At 40.4% G+C, this 24,331-nt stretch overlaps 1 protein-coding gene and 1 long non-coding RNA gene across 4 annotated transcripts in view; one reads left to right on the top strand and one right to left on the bottom strand.

The window, feature by feature from the left end:
- GAD1 (glutamate decarboxylase 1) overlaps positions 1-24,331 on the bottom strand; it is a 40,119-nt gene that overhangs the window by 4,743 nt on the left and 11,045 nt on the right. Inside the window, exons 4-14 of one of the 2 annotated variants that reach the window (XM_081261284.1) lie at positions 23,888-24,046; positions 22,373-22,615; positions 17,350-17,440; positions 9,779-9,891; positions 8,466-8,581; positions 8,302-8,381; positions 8,019-8,073; positions 6,593-6,709; positions 5,266-5,330; positions 2,627-2,705; positions 1,495-1,644 (exon numbers count right to left, since the gene is read on the bottom strand). In XM_081261284.1, the coding sequence (XP_081117410.1) occupies positions 1,495-1,644; positions 2,627-2,705; positions 5,266-5,330; positions 6,593-6,709; positions 8,019-8,073; positions 8,302-8,381; positions 8,466-8,581; positions 9,779-9,891; positions 17,350-17,440; positions 22,373-22,615; positions 23,888-24,046 (1,268 nt within the window). Of the gene's footprint in view, positions 1-1,494; positions 1,645-2,626; positions 2,706-5,265; positions 5,331-6,592; positions 6,710-8,018; positions 8,074-8,301; positions 8,382-8,465; positions 8,582-9,778; positions 9,892-11,232; positions 11,319-17,349; positions 17,441-22,372; positions 22,616-23,887; positions 24,047-24,331 lie in introns of those variants that run through there. The other variant, XM_081261285.1, reaches the window with a different exon arrangement.
- Positions 1,530-22,430, top strand: LOC308630744. Of its 2 annotated transcripts, none has more exons than XR_014018016.1 (3): positions 1,530-1,661; positions 21,506-21,703; positions 22,296-22,430. It is a non-coding gene; the product is annotated as an uncharacterized lncRNA (long non-coding RNA). The 2 variants fall into 2 exon arrangements; XR_014018017.1 differs by lacking the exon at positions 1,530-1,661 and adding an exon at positions 12,703-13,663.

The raw sequence follows: 24,331 nt of genomic DNA, 5'->3' as shown, positions 1-24,331 counted from the left end.
CCTTAGACGGCAATAGCTCCAACTATTGACAAACTGGATGAGTGTGAGTTTCCAAAGCCAGCATAGCTGGTTACTAGGCAGCACGAGGGTTGAGTGGGTGGGTGTTAACGAGGAGAGAAGATGCACAAGGCTAGCTTGTGGGTGGCTGATGGGCCTGGGCAGAGTACAGGCTGGCAAAGCCTGAGCTTCCTAGTAGTGTCACTGCTGACTGGTCCCTGGGAATGAAGCCTCCACCAGGATCCCACCTCAGCGAATGATGCACCATGAGCCAACCCTCCTGAGGACGGTTCAAGAGGCTATCATTAGGCAAAATGGCTGAGATGGGCCATGTGGTCATTACAGTATTTCTAAATAAAATTATTTCGAAATAATAGGGCTCTTTCTCTTAATGCAATATATGGCTTTTGTTTTCTTTATGGTAGAAATTAAATTCAGATTCTTTCTATGTTAAGGCACACTAACTTGATATTTTGTTAGAAATCCTTGTTGTTTTGGATTAGGTGGTCCTCATCTTAAACACGGAAATTATTAAAATTAACTTATAATAGGTAAATAAAAAATTAATGTGATATACAGTTGTGAAATCAATTGCCTTTACTTGGTCATATAAGAATTCTTTTGAGCTGGGGGTGATGGTGCAAACCTGTAATCCCAGTGGCTCAGGAGGCTGAGGTAGGAGGATGGGAGTTCAAAGCCAGCCTCTGCAACTTAGCAAGGCCCTAAGCAACTCAGAGAGACCCTTCTCTAAATAAAATACAAAAGGGCTGGGTGTGTGGCTCAGTGGTTAGGTTGAATCCCTGATACCAAAAAAAAAAAAAAGCTTTTGAAACAGTTACTAGTAATCTTCTCTATTACTCTTATTTTTGGGGAAATTCTAATAGTTAAGCTTTGTCCCCCTATGAACTGAAGTGCAACCCAGGAGCCTGAAGATGGCTAAAACAGCATGTTTCAGTCTAGTACAGGATTTCTCAAAGTATGCAGTTTCCAATCCTCAGCAACACACACACACATTGTGTAGTTTCTAGAACAGTGTATAAAGTACAAATAATGGAGAAGGCATTTCTTAAATAGAACTTGAAACTGTCATATATATTCCCTGATGAGAGGCCTCATAAAGGAAATTAGAGTTCTTCTCAGTGTAAGGCAGTTGTTTTATCTTTTACCTCTTTCTTTATGTCTACACTAGGTAATTTCAGCATCCCTACGGATTGCTGTAGAAATCCTTATCTTAGCACAAGTTTTAGTTGTTATAAGAGAAAGTTATAAGAAAACTTCATGATAATTCAAACTGAGGATACAGAACTGAAGGAAGAAGAGAGAGTTCGGCCTAAGCGATAAACTTATTTCATTCACAAAGAAAATACAGTTAAGTCAATTATCTAAGTATTGATCACACACATAGTGAGTTATCCGTGTTATACCATGGCATCTCTTTCACAGGCGGTCTGTGCAAATTACATTTCTGCTCTATTTCCCAAATGTCCCCCTTCATACCTTTGCTTTCCACATCAGCCAGAACTTGAAGATGTCCACATGGCGGCCACACTGAATTGCCTTGTCCCCCGTGTCGTAGGAGACATCATATTGCTTGTCCGGCTGGAAGAGGTACCCTGCACACATCTGGTTGCATCCTTGGAGTATACCCTGTCGTGGAAATCAAGGTGCGTGCATCTGTATTCACAGATTAGAGATGTCGATGCACAGAGGGGACTGGGGGTCACATGCAGTCTTTCTGCTGATGACTTTCTGAGGGCTTATACTTGTTCTGATATCCTTCTCTAAAACCACTCCTGAAAAAACTTTTCCCTTTTGCCCTCTGTCATTGATGAGCAAATGATCTCTTTCCTCAGATGCCCTATCCCTCTCAGGGCATTTGGAAGAGTGTGTGTGTGTGTGTGTGTGTGTGTGTGTGTGTGTGTGTGTGTGTTGTGAGTTGTTTCAAAGTCTGGGAAGTGCTATGGCATTCAGTGAGCAGGCATTAAGGATATAAACTTCCTAAATGGGTGGAACAGTTTCATGATGGGAAGAAAATTTCTCCCCAAGAGTGCCTCCCAAAAGTCCCCTGACTTTTTCAAGATCTGCTATGAAGTTAACAGGGACTTGGTGTCTGAGTGGAGTCAAGGGCTATGCAGGTCTAGGTTTCTCAAGCTGGGCTTTCTAGGATGCCTTAGGGTGCAGCAGTTTTAGGAAGCAGAGATGCTTTGGAAGGCAGGCTCCTATTGTTATGTGTTGGTATTTGTAGTTCTTGTTCCTTAGGCAAGAACTGATTTTTTCCTTATTTCAGCCATTCATACTAAGAATTCATACTAAGAATTCAAAGTCTGTTCCAGTGAGCACTTTTTTCTTCACCTGATCACTCTCATATTTGTGCAAACACGAAGGGATGCACAAATAATTCACTGACAGGTTGGTACTGAACAAGGAGGAAGGGCAGTCGATGCAAGAGCCTGGAAAAGAATCTAGGTGAGCCACAAGGGCAGGAAAGGACAGTAACCACAGTCTCACAATGGGGCTGCCAATCTTGTGAGTTAGCCGGCAAGTATGTGAAAGGACCCCACGCTTTTCCCTTCTTGTGCCTTCAAATGGACCTGCAGGCGGTCAGTGAATCTCTGCAGGGAGTACAGACCTTTTCCCTGACGAGAATGGCAGAGCACTGTAGCAGCACGCCCATCAGTTTGTGAGGGTTCCAGGTGACTGAGTTGGCCCTGAAAGAAGCACATGATCCTTTGAGGAGAAGGTGCAGGAGTTGAGAGAGAGGCAAATGCCCTGTGGATGAAAACGCCACCCGTCTCCACTTGAGTCAGAAATCTTTCCCCGCCTATTCTCCTAAGTTGACAATCTAGTAATAAATATTTGCGGGCAGTTTCAGAGTATTACATTGCAGAGTGCATCTGCTAAGTAACTGCTATTAATCATAGGTAACATTTATGGAGAATTTATGTGTTTGATTGTTCTTTGAGCTTTAGGCATATATCGATATGGGAGTGTGGTTAAGAGCTCAGATTTTGAAGCCAACCTGTCCAAGTCTAAATCCTGGCTCTGACATTTGCAAACTTGGGCAGGTTACATAACTCCTCCGGGCCTCACTGTTCCCATCGGTAAGATGGGAAGTCTACCTCATAGAATCAAATAAAGGATAAAATGAGTTAATAAATATAAAATACTTATAATAGTGCCTGGAACACATAATTCCCACACAACCCTATGATATAGGTACTATTACTGCTCCTAATTTAGATGGAGAAACTGATGTACAAGGTTAAATGTGTTACCTAAAGTCACACAGCTGGGAAGGACTGGTGCAAAGATTCAAATCCAGGAGTCTAACTGTAGAGCCCGCGCCCGCGCTCACGCCCACTCCACTAGACTGTCTCCCTCTGGGCACCAGACCTTGGATTCTTTGTGCCTTTCTGTTCTTATTTTTAAAATGGATGGGTGACATGGAACCTACCTATGTATGGTGCAGTAATAAAGAGTGACACCTGAAAGTAAAAATCAACTGTGAGACTATTCTAGACTTTGACCAACTAGTTGCATTGATTTTTCCTCCTATTTTTAAAAATCTTCTAAATTTATTATTTATTAATTTACTTTAGCAGCACTGTTTAAATGCTAAATGAGCATGATTTTTGCCAGTTTGGGCTGCAATGCTAACCCAACAAGCACTGTCTCCTAGCAACAGCATCAGTCCATCAGACACAATTAGATGGTGAAGGAGCACATGGGCCAGGAATTACAGAAATAACCAAGTATGTATGTTGATTAAAACTTGGGTAACTTGCTTCAGTGGGTTACAGACTTCTTGCCCCATAGCCTGGCCCACAGCTGAGCACTGTGTTTTCATATCTGTGAACAGCTGCTTTTCCCTGACAGAGCAATTGCCTTGGAATTATACTGCCTCTACTCTTCGCACTAAACCCTTGCTGTGAATTTTTAACCTCTTCATCTTTCTTAGTCCTTTAGAGGGGGAATAACTTAGTGCATATGTGCACTGCATTTCAAGGAGAAGAGAGAAAGGCCTCAAGTACTTTCCCCCTAAGTGCATAAGCAAGAAAACCTTGTGAAAGAAAACTGTGAGTACTCCCAAGGCAAGTTAATTAACTTCTGACCTCACGAAAAAGCGTTCATGTGAAGCCACATTTAAAAGGTAGTGAATTTGATCAGTTTTCTCATTGCTGTCATTTATCAAGTCATTTAAAAATCATATTAAGATCTCATAAAATGTCTTAAATGGTTCTCTGAATATCTCGAAGGTCTGAAGTAAATTATTATTATTTTTACTGCTATAAATGGAAAGTAATAAGACAGGGTATGAATTCAGTTTTATTTAAAAGACACATTTTTTTAACATTTAAAATGTTAAAAAAAAAAAAGTCTGGTACGAAATATTTTAGGTTTTCCTAGAGTCAAAGATGGGAAGAGAAAACTGCCTGAAAAATTTCATGTCCAGTTGGGCTGGCTCATGGTCATTGCATATATTATTTTCCAAGTTATAGGACTATATAATCATGCTTCAAACAGCAGTCTCGCCCATCTTGACACTGGCACTTTGAAACTGAGACAGAAGGGAGGAGTGGTAACAAAAGCCAGAGTTCTTGCTAGAAAAGAAATCATGGTGTGCTGCCTGGTACTTGCTCCACATCCATCTCTCCCATCGTAGTCTGCTCTTAACCCACCCCACTGCTTTGCTCCAGCCTCACTGGTTTCTCTGCTGGTTCTTCAGTTTGCCAAGAACAGTCCTGCCTCAGGGCCTTTGCGCTTGCCATTCCCACTGCCTAGAACACTCTTTCCCATATTCTTGCTTCCTGTCTTCCTTTATCCCAGTACTGCTAAGACAAGGTAGCTGGAGCTGAGCATCTTGTTATTTTCCCAGGAGTCAGTTTACTGAGGAAAAACAAAAATAAAATAAAAAATAAATGGAATGGCTGGACTTTCTTGTACCCTGGGCTAACTCTGATTGAGCCTCCAAATAAATCCCCACACTATTTAGTGTCTCTTCTCTCCATCCTGGGCACCTGCAATTTTATCTACTGTCACACTTATGACACAGTGTTATAATTGCTTGTTTAGGGATCTAATTTGTGAATGCACAGAGGACTCATTTGACTAATAAATCAATCATACAGTAAGTGCTCAATAAATGCCTGCTGAACTAAGAGTGAACTAAGTCAGAGAAAAGGTGTTGGCAATCAGGGCAGGCTGACATCAGAGCACAGCGTGTTTGGTGTTCTGGATGCAGGGAGGCCCAGCATGTGTGGCCCATACCTTTCTATGCCGCTGAGTTTATGGCGGTGCTTCCTGGACATGAGCAGCCCACCGCCCCAGGCAGCCTGTGAGGACAGAGAAAGGAGGGAGAGGAGCAGCGACATTGAGATCTAAGACCAGTCACTCCACACCACTAGGAACACACCAGCAGAACATAAAAGGTGAAAAGCAAGCTTCTTTGATAAAAGGAGCCCACCCTATTCAACCAGTACCCTCAATATTGATCATTTCTTTACCAGAAGTTCTGGGCTGGGAATGTAGCTCAGTGGTAGAGCACTTGCCTAGCATGTGGGTGGCCCTGGGTTCCATCTCTAGCACCAGGAAGGAAGGAAGGAAGGAAGGAAGGAAGGAAGGAAGGAAGGAAGAAAGAAAGAAAGAAAGAAAGAAAGAAGCATAAAGTTCTTCCAATTGAATGTCAGCTCTCTGACTGATACCCATAAGCCAGGTCCAAGACCCAAAGTACTGTAGAAAGCCAGGGATACTGTGAGTCTCCTAAGGAGGTCCTGAAAGCTACCCCAAGGGCTGGGGCATGCTGTCTGCTTCTTCCTAGAACAGAATTCTAAAAGCTCCTGAGAAAATCAGAAAGCATCAACTCCCACCAGTCTGGAGGTCCCACCAAGCTCCAGCAGCAGCAGGACATTTTCGTGGGTACTGATACATGTTTTCTAGATAGCTTGGCATGTTATCCGACACAGCAGCTTTTGTTAGTTATTGTTCAGTAGCAGGGCAGATGTCCCCATTGTCCTGTTGTAAGAAGTTAAATGCATCAAAGGATGGACAGAAACAAAGGAAAAAGACACCCAATCACACATGTGAAAGTGCACCTTTTGTATTGCCAGGGAAATTTGGGACTAAACCTCTTAGTTGATAATATCTTCTATATATTTCCTTATTTTTCCTGCATGTAGCTGGTAGGCACTCTTTTTAGAAAAATGTCCTAGAAGGTTGGACTTCAGGCAGGTAGCTGAGTGTTCACATTCGTAGTCACTTTCTGTATATGGTGTCCTACACTTTTCCCCTTTGAAATCAGCTATATTGTACTCTGTAGCCATTTGTTTGAACAAAGGAACCTGGAAAGGCAATAGAAACCATAGTCTAGGAAGAACCACAGAGGATAGCAACTGAACAGTAAGGAACTGGAAGAGTCCCAGGTCTCTGGTAGGTATCAGTCCTGATTAGCTGGCTAGTGACCAGGGAAGAGCTGAAACTACCTTGGTGTGCAGAAAAGGCCAGCTGGGGTGTTGGGAGCAGCTTGAAGCAAATCATAAAACAGAGCTGCTTCCATTCCCTGAATGGACTGGGCTGCTCTGTGAATTATAGCACTTACATCGACATGGAGCCAAAGGTTGTATTTCTCACAAATATCTGCAATCTCTTGTATCGGATCAAAAGCGCCATAAACAGTTGTGCCAGCAGTTGCATTGACATAAAGAGGAACATATCCCTATGAGGAGAGAGAGAGAGAGAGAGAGAGAGAGAGAGAGAGAGAGAGAGAGAGAGAGAAAGCTGATTAGTGCTTTTAACCTTTCTCATTTTCCCACTTTCATATGAATTGGAAGAAAGTAATAGCATTTATTTCAAACAGTGATCAACAGAGCTGGTATGGTAGTATTCTTTGTTGGTTCATTCACTCATTCATTCAACTTTTAGTAACTTTTATGTGCCAGGCCCTGTTGTAGATGATGGGCTATAGCAGTGAGCAGAGTAGATAAATTCTGCATTCACCAAGTTTACATTCTAGAAGGAGGGAAAAGTGACAGATTATAAAATTAAATAATCAAAATACACTCTACATTTAGTGGTAAGTTCTGTGGCTAAATAAATAAATGTATGTGACAGGGGTTTGGAGTGATGGGCAGGTATAATTCCAAATATTTCATTTCTGAATATCATCTGGATGTTGTTTTTTGTAGGTGTTGTGTTGTTTTAAGTTCATTGATATAAACAATTGAACCAAAATTGTTCAGTTATTTAGAATAGGTCTATACACTGTGGAAGCTAACACAGTAACACCTGGTGAAATCTGATGTGAACAAGAAGCAAATGAGGAAGTGGATTATAAAGATAAAACAGGTTGGGGAAATCTGAATCTCAGGTGCTTCTGAAGCTCAGGTCTCTCACCTCTCCTTCTTGCTCAGACCTAGCAACATTTCCTTCTCTGCAGAGACCCCAGCAAACAACTACAATTAGAGAAGGAGATACAAAAAGATAACCCAAACAACAATGTGTTGGAAATGGCCTGGCCGCTACCTGGCAATGACTTGAGGATACATCTGTTCTGTGAAATTTGTTTGTTTAATAGAGTTTGTTGAGGCTGGATTTGCCAAATACCCCTGGCCATCTGCTAGGGCATGAAAGCACTTTGCGTAACACAATTCTAAAGCTAAAATGTTCTTAATAAAATGAGGTCATACTTAAGAAGAAACAAGTCCAATTAGGCTGGATCTTCCTAATGCTTAGGGAGTTGATTTATTGAAGAATATCAAACTAATCACTTTGCATAAAGAAGGCAAGTGGTTTAGGGACTAAATTTTTCATTTTTCAAAAAGAAAACTAATATTTTGTAGACATCAATCTACAAGTCGTTTGAGGTCAAATTATTTCATAATTTGCAAATAAGCAAATATCTGAGAAAAGAATTTTAGAAACATAAAATTATCTAAGGGTCAAAGATTTTCATTGTCTAGATCAGAAATAGGGCATTTTAAAAAATTCATAGTCACTGGAGTACAGGTGTACTATATTGTACATACCTTTTGCTTGGCTTCAAGAATCTTTGCCTCTAAATCAGCTGGAATTATCTTTCCCCTGTAATTATTGTAAAAGGAGGGAAGTTAAAATGAAGAATCAGTGAGACTGCACATGAAAAAACTTATAGCAGCAGCAGCAAAAAAAGTAATTTAATCGGGTATTTTCAACAGACCATTAGCAGCTTGGCACACTGTACTGCACCAGTCCTTAAGCACAATAAAACAAATTTAACAGATGAACACATTTAATACATCAAGAACCTAATATTCACTCTCCCCTGCCTACCTTTCATTGCACTTTATCAAAATCACATTGTCAGTTCCAAAGCCAAGCGCAGCCCCAGCTTTCTTTATGGAATAGTGACTCTGCAACACATGGAGGCTTAAGGTTAAAAGTTTAACAGTGCCTTGGAAAACACCTGCATCCATGTGCCAAAGCCCCTGACTCACGTGTTCTGAGGTGAAGAGGACCAGTTTGGGCACAGCGGCCATGCCCTTTGTCTTAACTTCCGGGAAGTACTTGTAGCGAGCAGCCATGATGCCGTACATGTTGGATATGGCTCCCCCTATCAGCAAGCAGACATACGGGCTCTTTCATTATTGCTTCTAGCTCAAAGCCTGAGCTGGTGTCTCAAGAAAGAAAGGAGGTCAGGAAGGGCAAGGATAATATCCTGATATTTTTGGGGGGCTTCCCTATTGCCAGGGCCTCTCTCTGGACCCTTGTCCCTGGGAAAAGAAGTGCCCACACTCACTTCCAAGGCCATGTAGGCAATCTGGCTGGAGGTGATTCACTTACTCCAGTGCCCCTCCCAGAGGAAGCCTAGATAGAAATACAAGAGGATGTGGCAGCAGTAGCTACAAAGAGATGGGTGAGTTACAACCTTTCGGCTTCTACTGTCTGTTCAATCTATTTACTGAACAAAAATGAATCTGTTTCCTGAGTCCAGAAAGACGAGAGGGAAAGAGAGAGCAAGAGAGAGTAATGAAACCTACAGAAGGAAATAGTGACATTGTTTAGTGACTGGGTTTTTGAGTCATTTAGGAGAGCTTTAAGTTTACTTAAATAAAAATGAATTCATGTTTTAACTGGATAAAGACACAAGGAGAATTGAGGTAACTATTGAGGTATGTATGGCTACTGGAAACTAGCCACTTTTCCATCAGTTACCTGAAATGAAATGGGCAAATTCATGGTCTGCTTGAATTGCCTGGACAGTTGCATTTTTTATTTCTTCTCTCCACCTTGCACACAATCACACTCTCTCTGACACCATCTAAAACTCCTCCCTACTCCAAGAATACCTGTCTTTGTTTTTAAGATTACTGATACTTTTTTTTTTTTTGTCCTGGTGGTACTGAGAATTAAATTTGGGGGTAATTGATTACTGAGCTACATTTTTAGCCCTTTTCACTTTTATCTTGAGAAAGGAGTTTACTAAGTCATCCAGGTGGGCCTCGAATTTACCATTCTCCTGCCTCAGCCTTGTTGTATCTACGTTGAACTAGAGATTCAAAGTAGATACACAATTTGGCTGAAGTTAATCAGTTCATTAATAATCTTGACACACTGATTCTCCAGCACATCAAACTGCTATTGACAGTGAAGCTTTGTGTAGCATGACCTCATACAGCCTTTGTTACTTTGTACTGATTTAGGCACAGCCTTTTTTAGTTCAGAGAAAATGTAGCATTCTTGCTAGCCTTCATCCAAGAATCCCAAGGACCCATATTATAAAACCTTGAGGACAGTCAGAGAAACCTACCAGGAGAAAATATCCCATCACCATCTTTACTTGACCATCCAATCATCTCTCTCATCTTCTTAAGAGTTATTTGCTCCATGAGGACAAACACGGGTGCAATTTCATATGTAAACCTGAAAAGATGTTAAGAAAAAGGATGAAAATAAAGAAGTGAAATCACTTATTTTTGGAACACAGACAATTGGTTTAGAACTTGGATTCTAAACAGATGTTCAAAACCCCTAAAACAATTCATTTCCTGGAAATGCATTAACTCACCAATTATAAAATGTCAGAAACCAGCCTGGATAACCAAGAGAGGGAGAGAGGTGGTGGTGGTGGGAGGGTGTGCTCTGTGGTACTTCACCAGCAGAACAGATTCATCAGTCTTAGGTATGGTTCACCCAGAGGAATAGAAGGAAAGGTAATGACTTTTCTGGGTCGTTTTTACCTTTCACCTTTAAGACTTAGTGTGGGACAGAGCAAATGTTAATTGAAAAAAATATATTCTAAGTTCTCCTGAAAATTGGTTTGCAACATTTCTAAAAAGGACTGCCAGTTTCACACTTGTAGAATCTATAAAAACCAGAGCCAAAGTCTGTTTTTTACAAATAATGTAAACATCTGAGAGCTAACTGTGAAAATAATTGGAAATATTGACCCATGTTTTAAAAACCTTAATATAATTATCTACATGGTTTTTCTACTGATATTCCCCAAGGACAGCTATGTATCTATAATTCTCTGAGGTCAATATCTGTCAAGAGTAATTATAAGTGATGACTTTCTAATTACAAATTATAAATAACAAGAAGATAGTCAACTGGCATACACAGTTAACTGTGGGCATCAGATCTCCGGGCAGGTTACATTTGTCTCCTAATAAATTGATGTGAAAGTGGCAAGCCATGCTCTTTCAAAGCAATTCAAAGCAGAGGCACAGTCTAGTAGAACAGTCATTGAAACAAGATCATGCACCAAACAGAGCCTAAGAGAAATGAAGGAAGGTCCATCTACCTAAAATTAAGCCAGAAGACCAAAAGATATTTACTAAGCTCTAAGGCTCTTTGTCTTTGTTGGTTCTGCTTGAACTTCTTAAGCATTTGAGTCTGTGGGCTGGGCTGAAGAGAGATGCCTAGACCGACTCAGTCAAGTGATGTCACTGGTTAGGGTGTGCTAGTGACTAGGACTAATGGGGATTCTTGCTTGTTAAATGATTTAGAAAAGCCATTTGCAAGGACGAGATAACTCATGCTGTACATGAGACACAGGTGGAGCTACTAAGTTTTAATGATAGAGGAAAAAGCAGTCACATTAATCACACGACAATAGAAGAGGACAAAAAGATCCGAGAGGATCCTCAGGAAATGTCTGTTGGTAAAAGAATTTTGTTTCCAAAAAGAACATGTCCATTTTCCTTGGGAGGCCCCTGGAAATTTAGGAGGAAGACCCTTGGGAACCATGTGTTCAGTTACCATCACCTCTGGAGGTCACAATCATGCTTTGGTTCTGCTCTGAGCCCCATCACCGTAGCAACCAACACTCCCTCATGTCTGATGGCCTGATAAAGGAAGAAGAAGAGAAGGATTCCTGGTTTAGCCTGTGCTGCTGAGTGTATCAAGAGGCAAACTCATGATGTGCTTCCACCCATTCTTGAACAAATGAATTATCAGTGGTTCCACAGATTTTTGGAAAAGTTGGAATGGCAAAAATGTTTGCATGGTGAAGAGATATAGATGGCAAGTGTGTGTGCTAGAATCTTACAATACCAAAGAAATCTCTCTGGGGTAAGGCAAGGAACAAATGAAATCATTTACTATAACGTATCAAGGATTGTATGAAAGCTGAGTTAGAATTAAGTTGGTGTTAGACAGCCAGATGCGAACTGCATGGGGAAGAGAGAAGGCACAGTACCAAAGACCAGGGGCTTGGTTCAGCTCTGAGTTTCATGATTTCAATCTACTTAGGCTTCAGGTTTGCATGAATTGTTCTTACCTAAGACCAGTAACATGGCCATTACTTTCAGGTTCTATAGGAAGTCAAGAAGGTTCTATCATGAGGCTATCTGACCTTGTCTATTTCGTTATTTATTCGTTATTGTCTATTTCGTTATTTATGCCAGGCACTTGATTCCTAAACTTTTTTCAGTTCTATTCATCCAATGCTTACTAAGTGCCAGGCAATATCCTATGCATGGAGGAGATGAAGAATTCCCAATCTTGAGGAGGAAGCTTCTTAGGGGAATCCAGCATCTGACTCTTGACCTAAGGTACCTCCTGTTTGACAGTCCCTGCCTAGGTCTGAAGGATCAATTTTCCCAAACTAACAACAAACTTATTCTGGCTCATAATCTTAATCTGACATTCTTCCTCTCCTATGAGCTGGGAGACTGGCCCATGGCTGTTGATCCATGGAATAACGTGGTGTTCCCTATTCCTAACTGACAAATGGGATAACGTCGTGTTCCCTATTCCTAACGCCACTTCTTACCCTGCCTTCCCATTCTAGGTCATGTTTATAATTGTTTTGGGGGAAGTATGCTTGCACCCAAAGCCTTATAGAAGGTCTTAAAGTTTACCATAGAGCAGAAGTTCTTGACTTAATGTGGGAGGGTCACAAACTCCCTTAGGAATCCTAGGAAAGCTAGGTCCCTATCTCTAGGTAAAAAGTTATGCACATTATTTTGTGTATAATTATAGGAAATTCTCCTCTTACACAATCTGGACCCCAGGTTAGGTACTCTTTCCCTATATAACAGATGAAAACAGATGAAATAAAGAGATCCAAGGTTAAATATGGATTCAGAAGCAGCTGATTAGATGCTTACGTCAGAGTTCAAGATCACATTTCAGAATCAGAGAACAAGACACTAATCTGCAAAATACTTTGGGTCATAGCATGAGAACATGGGACTGGAAGTAAGGATTTAAACGGTAAGATGGGGATACTCACAGAGTAGCACTAAAGGAGAATTCTGAGCCTTTCTAAATTCTGAGTAGGGACGTGAGTCAGCTCCTTTTTAGTGGTACAACTCACTTTCCTAGTGGGATTTATTCAGGACCAAGGCAAATTGATTGTCAAACCTCTGTAGTTCCCTTGTGGCAGAGTCTGCTAGTTGCTAACCATATCAATTTTCCCTTTCTTCATTAATTTTTTTAAGGTTGCAATTCACCCAGATCAAAGATTATGTTTTCTGGCCTCCTTAAGTGTGCCCATGGGCCTAAGTTCTGGCTAAACTGTTGCTATGGGAAATGCTGCATGTGACTTTTGAGGTTTCTTAGTAGTAGGGAGAGTGTTCCCTTTTTACCTGCTTGCCTTTCCTTCCTCCTTCCCTCCTCCTTACTCCTTCTCCTTTCCTTAGCCTTCACTCTTTCCTGTTTTCCTCCTTCCTGTGTTCTGGAACATAGAAATACAGGCTAGAATTCCAGAAGCCAACATGTAGCATATGGATGAGAGCCATATGCTACAATATAGATCAAAAAGACACAAGGAACCTGGATCCCTGGTGACTATCAAAATGAGGACTTCTTTAAAGAAGGAAAGAAATAATCTTCCATGGTGTTATGGTTTGGATGTGAGGTGTCCTAGAAAAGCTCACGTGTGAGACAATGCAAGAAAGTTCAGAGAAGTGATTGGGTTGTGGGAGTCTTAACCCAATCAATGAATTAATCCTCTGATGGGATTAACTGAATGGTAACTGAAGGCAGGTGGGTGTGGCTGGAGGAGGTGGGGCACTGGGGTGTGGCTCTGAGGTCTATGTTTGTATCTGGTAAGAGAATACTTCTCTCTGCTTCCTGATCATCATGTGAGCTGCTTCCCTTGTCACACTCTTCCACCATGATGTTCTGCTTCATCTGAGCCCTGAGGAATGGAGCCTACTGTCTATGGATTGAGACCTCTGAAACTGTGAGCCCCCATATAAACTTTTTCTCTTTTACAGTTGTTCTGGTCAGATCTTTTAGTCACAGCAGCAAAAATACTGACTAAAACACAAGGTGACTATGTATCTTGATATTTCTTAGATTCCTCACTCTATAGTTATGGGTTAATCTTAAAAGGTAATATGTTTGAGGGGAGCTTAGTGAAACCTCTGTTGTCCAGAGTTGAAGACAGACTGAAAAAGAAAAAGAAAAAAAGAAAAATCCACAAAGCTGAATGGGGAGGTCTCAAATGACAACAGTGACCTGTGAGGTAGCTGCCTCTCCTAAGTGTGTGCACTGCATCTTGTATCCACTAGGCGTTTAGGACTGCAACCTTTCTTAGTTTTCAGAACCACTTTGTAGGATGGATATTATCATCCCCCATTTTTCTGATGAAGCAAATGATGTTCAGAGAAATTCTATGTCTTGGGTTAAGATTTCACTTTGGCGTCTTTCAGAACCCAAATCCCAAGACTTTCATGTCATAGCTGCTTTTTTTGTGTGTGTGTGTGACAAATGAGAACTGCTTACTGTAGGCTCCTCTCTAACAGCCTGCCTGGTAGTATTCGATGACTGATAACTCCCATAGGAAATTTCTCCTATGTAACTCCTATGAAAATAAAGCACTAGATGCTTGAAATCATAACCTCATAGCAAAGGGTTGTGATAGAGCTGGCCATTAAGATTATATATTGCCATCAGGTGTTTGAGAGAGGCTGTCGTTTACACTTGGGCACTGCTCAACCTGCACATTTGTTCTTGGAAGAAAAGAACTGGATGTGCCAAGGACAACTACATATTTGCAAGTTTTCTTTGAAGATTCACTGGGTCCTTGCGTGGAAGAACAGATCTCGAAGCTACATGCATAAGCAGGTGTAGAGGCATAAGCATAAATGTTCAAATGTTCTTTCTTTGCTAAGAGGCACCTTACCCTTTGCTACTTGAATGAGAATATTAGACAGTTCTTTTAAGGGACTGTACAGAGAAATATAGTAATTATTCTCTATCACTACTGCCCCCATACTCAGTGCAAGGCCAAGTGGGGAAAAGGGGATATCACTAATTAAATCATGCTCTGCCAATGAAAGATTCTTTTTGCCATTCTTCCCCAGACATATTTTGAATGCTGTTCCCAGCTGGAGAAGGAATTGTCCCAAGGGAACAAATGCTGCCTAAGCTCCTACAGTGCTGCCACATTTCATGATCTTCCAGGGGAACTGGCTTAGAATGATTTCTAGATAATAGTTATTACTTCTTCAGACAATGCCTTTTCTCCAAAACTGACAGAAACTATTTCACTATTTTAAATAACCTCCTCTATCGATCTACTGGAATCAGATCATATTTTATAAATATCTACTGTTCGGTACAGTGGCAATTACTATGTGTCATTTAGTTGGACTGGCCTTGACCTCAGATGGCTGGGACATATTTTAGTGTTTCATGACTGAGCTGAGGTAAGAAAAAAGTAAGGAATTTTGATTTTATGAACACAGACAAAGAATAATTTGTGGGATCTTTCTGGTTGAAGAGAAGTCTTTTTAGGAGAATATCTGGTCATAAATGGTTAAAAAGGGTGAGTCCCTTTTATTTACCTTGAAAGTGGCTTAGGTATATTAAGAAGCCACAGCTGAGGGTCTGCAGAATACGTATTTAAAGATGGTGGGTAAATTCAGTACCTATATTACTATAGATACTTGCACCTTAGTGAATATGTACCTTACAATCTGCTTTTCTCATTTATTTTCTGAAATTATTGACTTAAAAAACAGTGTTTTCTAATTTAAATTGTTGCCTAGTGTTATATGCTATAATTAAGCATTAGTGTATTTTTTTCAAGTTATAATTAGCATATTATGATGCCTGTGCTTGCAGAAATATTTTTATCTCCCAAATCGTAATACAGTAAAGATTGCAAAAGGGAGCTTTTGGGTGGAGGCCATCATCCAAGCTAATTTTGTCTTCGACCTGAATTCCTCTTGGCCCTTTGAAGTCTCTGTGATCCAATGTGGACATTCTGTGAAGTTACTCATGACTTGTGAGCAGAGAGCATGAAAACCGTTTTCATTTTTCAATCAGTTGATTTTTTAATGCCTTTTAGCACTGAAGGCTTCACTTGTCACATTTACTTTACAAAATATGTCAGTGTTTTTAATATTAGCAAACAAAGCAGGAATCTTTAATTAATGGAAACATTTCTTGAATGTAGTTTTAGTATTTTGAGTCATAGCATTAGACAGCCTTGGAATGCACATGAACAATATGTAATTTGAAAATGCCTGTCTGGTTTTGTGGTTGGTTATAGTTTATTTAAGAAAAATGGAATACCTTGAGCTTTAATAATTTGCATTGTCTTGATATCAAATGGAATTTATCATTTTAAACAGTTCCACTCTTTGACCTAAATTCATTTTTCAGAATCTATTCTACCATGAACTTAGAGTCGGAGTGGGGCTGAGGGTATGGGTATAGCTCAGTGATAAAGCACATGCTTAGCATGCACGAGGCCCTGGGCTTATTTCCCAGCACCACACAAAATGAATAAATAAATAAATAAGTGGGTAATTAGCTTTCTGAATATTTCCACAATAACTAACACCCTTATAATTCTTCTACAGTTATTATTTAAATTATTGTAAAAAATTGTTTCATTATTTTCCTCTGAATACATTAATGGAATGTGGTGCCATTGTCTGGCTGCATAGATCATGATGAAATGCTGTGATTGTTGTCAAGAGAAAAGACAGGAATTACTAAGCTATGATGACCCTCCATTACTCCTGTCCTTATCTCCAAAGAGGACACATGTATGCAGAGGAAACTTTAGGGTGATTGCGAGAAGGCTACCCAGGTAGTTCTTGTACCTCCAAGATCTTAGAGTCAGTTTCATGTACATTTACAGGAATTTAGAAATAATGAAAGCTTTATCTACATAAACCAGTGTGGGGAAGATGTCAAATTCAGCAAAACGATTGGTTATTTTGAAAGAAATGTATAGTGTATCAGTATCAGCTGAATTTCATTTTAGAATTTTTAGTTAAGCAATATGTTGATCAGATTGGCTATTGGCTTTATGTCAGCTTTAATTATGGAAGAAATATTACCTAAGTGATAAGGACCAATGAATGGGAAAAGGAAGCCAAGATCATACCCCAAAACACAGCCTTTTAAGATATACCAGTAAGAATAATGGAGTCTACTAACATGAAATTTCACACTTATTTTGAAAGCTAGAATTCTCATGACCATTCTCTTAAGTTGCATTATTCAATTAAAAAAACACTAATCAAGTATCTACTATTAAACCAGGGCTGTGAGAAATCTAAAAGATTTTAAGGGAAAAAAATGACCAGGGAATAAAACAGAACTACTGAAATTGAAATTTTAAAGCAATAAACTGTAGTCATAGATCATGGTTGCTTATATGAAAAGAATATATGAGGGGCTGGAGTTGTGGCTCAGTGGTAGAGTGCTTGCCTAGCATGTGTGACGCACTGGGTTCAATCTTCAAAACCATATAAAAATAAATCAATAAAATAAAGGTATTGTGTCCATCTACAACTACATATAAATATATATATATATATATGTATATATATATATACACACACACACACACACACACACACACACACACACACACATATATATAAAAGAATATATGAGACTTACATATTGGTATTGGCAGTTGATGTCAGCCATTCACCGGCTAAACCAATGATATCCAATCCAGAGGAAAGCTGGTTGAAAAATCGAGGATGACCTAGAGATAACAGGCAAGCATCAAGGCAAACCCAGATTTTTCACTCTGTCTTCAAAGCAAAAGGTCTGTCCTACTGTATCACATTAATGAAGTCCCATCACAGTGGTCTGTCTAATTGGGCTACCCAAGGATATTGGAGAAAGGAGGGCAGGTTGACCCAGTCCATACCAACGTTAGTAATAAAGATGCCCCCCAACTTATGGGCTTCTAAAGCATCATGTTTTTAAATATTTTTTAAAAGGTGACTATCATAAAGCGAATCATGCTTTATAATATTTTTAATTGACATTCAGTTGAGTTCCTTTCATATTTTTTAATTAGAGGATGTGGTGGTCTTGATTGTTTTTCTCAGCTTTTTCAAGTTATAATTCAACATCCCAAGGATCTTAATTCCTAAATCAAACTTTGTTATGGAGAAGAGGCTTTAGGCCTCAAAAAAGGTTCTTAGCTCTTGGATTAAACCAAGGTTGGGGGAAGTACCTACTCTGATGCTGACACTAAGGTCATCCCATCATTCTTTGAGTGGCTGTAACAAACATGACATCAAGTGCTGATGTATTTTGCCCTTATATAGCCAGGTGCCTGATAACTAACTTGATTGCAGAGCTGACCTAGCATCTCCTCTGTGAAATAGGAAGACACAGTCTTCCTTTACTTATTAGGCTGCTTGTGCAGTAATTGTTATTGCTACTCAACTCTGAAGCCCTGTGCAACTCACACTATGCTTTAACAGCCCTGTCCTCAGAAATTCAGGACTGTGGCCAAATTTTTGCCAACTTGGCATTCACCAAAAATTCAACTCCATATCAGCAGGCTTGGTTCTGCTGTCACGGAGGAGTCAACACAATAGATTATCTAGGGATGTGTGACAGAGAACTGGTGTTAGAAAGTTGCTGACAACTATGTTTCCAGTGGAAATTGCCTTTGCCTGTGAAATAACTGTCAGAGAGTTAGTGTTCAAATATTTCTGGTCTAACTCTCCTCCCTGAGATGGTCTGCTCTTTCCTAGCTGTGAGGGGGACTCATTCACAATAACTGAACTATGATTTCTTATGTCAGAAGATACCAATCTCTGCATCTCAAGAACCCTCAAAAAATAATACTGATTTTTTGAAAAAATAAAAAATCATAAACAGTAAATGTAGTGTACATATGGGGCCAGATTCCAGATGTTCATGTAGACTTGTCTGAATAGTTTAAGCTATAGCATTTACTCTATTCTGTTCAGTGCCAACAGAATCTATGAGATCTCCTGGAGTATAAAGAATTTTGTTGAGCTGGGTGCAGTGGCACATATCTGTAATCCTGGAGGCTGAGGATCATAGCTAGCCTCAGTAAGTTAGCAAGATCCTGTCTCAAAATTTAAAAAATCAAAAGGACTGGAGATTGTGGCTCAGTGGTTGAGTACCCCTGGTTTAATTCCTGATACCAAAAAAAATTTTTTTTTGTTGAAAATAAAATATGTATGCACTTAAAATATATATGCAACACTCATTTGAAAACTTTTAAACAACAAATATTAAATGTTATATTAAACAGAACTGAATCATACATACGTACTACCACACTTTATCTGATAATGCATCAAAAGCACACAGCATGGCAGAAGCAAAAGTTGGACAAAGAGAGGCTGATACAGAGTGAAACATTATCTTTTTGCCCATTAAAATATAAAGCACACTGAGTCCCCCCCACCTTACTTTTAGCAAATAGCTACAACTTTATGCTTCCAAAATTTTCTACCAGAATTTCTATCAAGCAACAACCTAATTTACATTTCAATTTCCAACTCTCTGTATCCAACAAAAATAACAGATGACAGACAAGACACTGAGCAGCACAGAGCCTAAGGTCATGTAGCAGGAAAAATAAAGGGTTATTTTTTCAAGTAAAGTTTTTCAATATAAAAATTGCAAGTGAAAATAAAAGGGATGGAGTAGAAAATCTATTGGTTAGGAGACATATTAACCGACTGCAATGTGAGGGACTTATTTGGATCCCGATTCAAATGAATTAAAGCAAAATAAAAAAAATATTTACAACATTGGTGAGACACTTGGAAATTGTGTGTGTGTGTGTGTGTGTGTGTGTGTGTTTAGATTAAACAATGACATTGTGGGTTTTTTCCCATAAAAATGAAGTTTTTGAAGATGAAGAATATGTATGGAAGCAATAATACTAAATTGAGGATTTGCTTCCATATAATATAAAAAAGGGGGAAGCAGTGGCAGAGGTACATGTGAAATAAAGTTGTCAGGAGTTGATAATAGTTAAAGCAGGGTGCTGGTACATGGAGTTCATCATATGATTCTACTTTTGCTTAGTTTAAAATATTCCATCATAAGAAGGAAGAAGGAAGAACAACAACAACAATCATCAAAGAAATGTAGTGTATCTATAAATCACCTAAGTAGCTACTATGAGTGAAGCCTCACTAGTACCTGTATCAGTTCATAGAGAATCTATAGATGCTGGTTCCTTTTCTGAAGCAGTCTTTTGTTAATTTATACAGAAATTTCCAAATGCTTTCATCATCTCTTCACAAAATTAGTATGTTTTAACTATTCATTATTTTGGATATTTATGCACTTTTAAAAAATTTTTTTTCACTGTGTGTAGCTACCTGCAAGGTTTACCCTACTGCTTCTGTATTGCCACCTAAATCAAAGACCAGCAACCTGGAGCTGTTTATGATATGGCAGCAACAGTATACCTTAGCGAGGGCCAACTTCCTGAGATGCAACGGAAAGCTTTACATTGCTAGGAAGATTATGAATTCTGTAAATGCGTACCTGCTTCCAGGGCAACAGAAATGGATGGCTGCAGACTAAATACCTAAATGGATTCATATGTTGTACTAATTACTGCTTTCTCTGAGCATCTTCAGTTTTGAGATGATATGATGTGGTATCATGATGAAATTATGTATTTTTCTTTTCTGTTTAATAATGATAAAAATATGTAGTCCTCATTTCTCTGAGAAAGTATGTATAAAGTGAACGAACAAAAGAAAAAACAGTGGACCAAAACAAGTCAAGCTAAAACAAACATGGGGAATTCTGACTCATTTTAAATCCAGTCAAATAATACTTTTTGTTCTCCAGAGGGCTTGGGTGGCCAGCAGACCAAAGAGAGATGCATCTAAATCTATTAGTGGTTTTCTTTAACTATTTAACTATCAGACTTTCTACATATAATTGAGTTGGGTTCACTCAGAAGTTATTTAGTGGAATTGGCAGACTTCAAAAGTAATTTGGAATTCCTTATTTTAAAAAGCTTCTTTGGCCAGCCTCATTATGTCATTATAACAGCCCTGCTCTGCTCTATCTCCCCCAACCTCCCCAGTCTTGGTCTTAAATCTCTCTTATGACTAAGAAGGGTGAGAAGGAAAATAAAGGAAAAAGAAAGAGAAAGAAGTAAAAACAAAACAACAACAACAAAAAAGAACAGTGGGCAGCCAGTTGTGGCCTTGGGGGTTTCCCCATGTGGTGGCAAGCGTGCTAAGGACTGCTAATTCCTGAGGATCTGTCTGCCCAAGAACTCAGGCATGTCAGCTGCAGAGGGGAAAGAGTTACAAGGAAAAAGAAAATGCTGCTTCACTTCTGTGCTAAGAAACAGCTCAGAGGACCAAAACGTCCTTGAACCTGAGGAAATTGGAAAGAAATCACTTTAGCCAGGATTGCTGATTAGAGAGGACCCTGTAAAATGAAAGGGAGGCAAGAGGAGAACCTTGAGGTCTCCTAGTTGGAAAAAGAATTTGGAGACTTGGAGAATGTGAAGAGAGGGTGTGTGTGTGTGTGTGTGTGTGTGTGAGAGAGAGAGAGAGAGAGAGAGAGAGAGAGAGAGAGAGACTGACTTTTTGGCTATCCAATAAGATGGTGCTGTGGGTTGAATCACATCCCTCAAATTCAAATCCTAATTATATCCCTACACATTCAAATCCTAATCTCTTGTTTCTGTGAACTGTGACTTTACTTGGAAATAGGGTCTTTGTGAGTGGAATTGTAAAGTGAGGTCATGCTGGATTAGAGTGGGCCCTAATCCAAAGACTGGTGTCCTTTTCAGAAGAGAGAACTTTGGGCAGCTGTGCTCAGGGAGAAGGCCATGTGAAGGCAAGGCAGAGACTGGAGCCATGTATCTACAAGTAGAGGAACACCTGCAACACCAGAAGTTGGAGGAAGCAAGGATGGATTTTCTCTGAGAGCTTCAAAGAGATCATGGTTCCACCAACACCTTGATTTTGAACTTTTAGCCTCCAAAACTGTAAGAGAATAAGTTGCTACTGTTTCAAATCACCTAGTTGGTAGTAATTTGTAATGACAGCTCTATGAAACTAATATAGAAAGGGAGGAAAACAGGCCCAAATTCTCCACAGTGTCCATGACAAGGAAGGGTAGGTAAGACTTATCAGAACAAAACAGGCATGAAAATGGAGGCAGAAAGAATATGGGAACCTGCTATCTAGGTCCTGAATAGCCTGAAACTCAAAATGAACTTGACCTATTACCATGTATCTGTATCTTTTAAATTTATTTTTATAAGAAATAATGATGAGGGTTTTTTGGTTTGTTTTTGGTATCGAGGATTGAATCCAGGAGCGCTCAACCACTGAGCACATCCTCAGTACTTTTTTATATTTTATTTAGAGACAAGGTCTCTCTGAGTTGCTTAAGACATCACTATGAGGCTGGCTTTGAACTCTCAGTTACGACACTCCTGCCTCAGCCTCCTGAGCCGCTGGTATCAGAGACATGAGCCACTGTACCCAGCTCGATGATGAGCTTTTGCAAGGGTTAATTTTATGGCCACTGAGCACTTTGCCTTTCTTTACCAGGGTGTGTTTCTCCTTCACCAGGAGTTTGCTGTCCTCACAACTGGCCAGGGGACATGGAGGGCATTGCTTCTGTGTGTTCACCTGGCTCTCGCCCTTACCTGTGCGAACCCCATACTTCAGGGTGTCTCTGCAGTCAACCAGGATCTGTTCCAGGGACTCCGGGTGGTCAGAGAGCTCCAAGTTAAAGCCCTCCATGCCTTCCAGCAACTGGTGTGGGTGATGGAAGTCCAGCACCTTGGTGGAGCGATCGAATGTTTTGCGAACATAGTTGAGGAGTATGTCCACCACTTCGAGAAGGAACTGCACGGTTTGCTCCTCCCCATTCTTAGCTGGAAGCAGATCTGAGAGGGAAAGCCAATGGGTGGTTATCACCTGCCTTGTACCTGGATTCTCTCGATCCAGAGATCCCTAATATCAGCCATGATATCCATGAGGCCCAATTTCATTCCAGGATGTGTATATGAACTGAAGTGACGTCCCCAGAGGGAGGCATGTACGCATGTACACAGAAATTTTGCATCTACTTTACAGGGGTTCCCAGACTTTCTGCTCATCAGACTGCTCATACATGGACTGGCGTGCTTTGAGAAGCAGCGAGCAACCTGCAACTGCAGTTCTCTACTTGAGTCTGAAGGGCACTTGTGAGCAGCGTGACCAAAGATATTTCTGATGGGCCCTTGGGGGACCAAGTGTCCCTATACATCTGGTTTGATGTTAATGATGTGCTTGATCTGTTGATGGCAGAGGGTAAAGCCTCTGCTGGTAGAGGATGAGGTCCCTCCTGAAGAGGGTGGCCCTTTGTGCTGTCCTCAGACAGTAAACTAGAACTGAAATTGGGGCCTCAAGAAGGTGATAGAAGGGACTCCTGCTTTTCTCTTGACCTCATCCTTTGGGGCCTAGTCAGGAGGGGAGGGTTGGGGGTGGGGTAGGGAGCTAGCCAGGAAGAATGGTGGGGACCCCCACTGAGATCAGCCACAGCTCAAAAAGCAGGTTGCACTGTGCCTACTCCTAGATTATCTCTAAGGTTTTAGTCAATGTTCTGGTCTGGCTTCTGTGGCATTCTGGGGAGTTCATAGAAGTGGATGGCGGTGGATTCATCTTTGAGCCACTTAGCAGACAGTGGTGGAGCATCTCCTGAGAACAAATTTATGGGGGCACAGGAACTGGTAAAGGATCTACAGAAGGACAATGAGTTTTAGGGTTGTCCTTGGTTATGAGGGCTAATTGAACAACTTCCCATAGGGTGATTATTTTGGGGAGGAGTTGGCAATGTTAGAGGATAAATATGATTAAGAAAATCACTAGATTCTCTTATATATAAGATTCCTTTGGATTCTGAGATTTTATGAATCCATATTTGTGTCTGCATGTATCTTTAAAGTTGACTGTTTTATGGACTTCACTAATCTACATTCCAGAATGATGGGCTACCTGGCAGTAGGGACAGAGGGTGTCTGTTATACTCCAATGTTAGAAAAGCAGTTTCAAGAGAGTTCACAGACAGTAATGACATTTCTTGGCAAAAGAAGTAAAATTTCATGAAAAAGTTAAGACACCAAGTAAGGAATCAACTGGCTAGTAGTGCTAGAGCTAAGAGCCAGGGGAGGGACCACCTCGAGCAAACAGGTTGGAGAAGTCCGTCTCTGTGCGTCGGAAGCGGGCATCCCGGTCACTGTTTTCACAGGAGATCAGGTTCTTGGAGGACTGCCTCTCCTTAAAGGCGCTCACAAGACGACTCTTCTCTTCCAGGCTATTGGTCCTCTGCAAGAATCCTAAGGTATAAGAAGCTGGGTCAGAGAAATTAGAAACTACCCAGCCACTCTGGACCAGGTCCCCTCTTCAAGCAGGACTCTCACTTCTGCTAAGAAGAAAATCTGAGTATCTGTGTTTTATATATAGGTTCTGGCATGGCTAGCCTTGAGGCAGGAGGGAGGGCAGGGATGGGGCAATGCCAAGTGCCATCAGTGGCAAAGACCCAGTCATGCAAGAGAGAAAATAGTAAGTGAGGCTCAGGCTTCTCTCTGAACGTGACAGTGAACTCAGAGCTAAGTCAACTG

Source organism: Spermophilus citellus (genome assembly GCF_964194105.1).
Source record: "Spermophilus citellus genome assembly, chromosome: 11".
In the NCBI taxonomy this organism is placed as follows: domain Eukaryota; kingdom Metazoa; phylum Chordata; class Mammalia; order Rodentia; family Sciuridae; genus Spermophilus; species Spermophilus citellus.
This window is presented reverse-complemented; position numbering and strand designations above follow the sequence as displayed.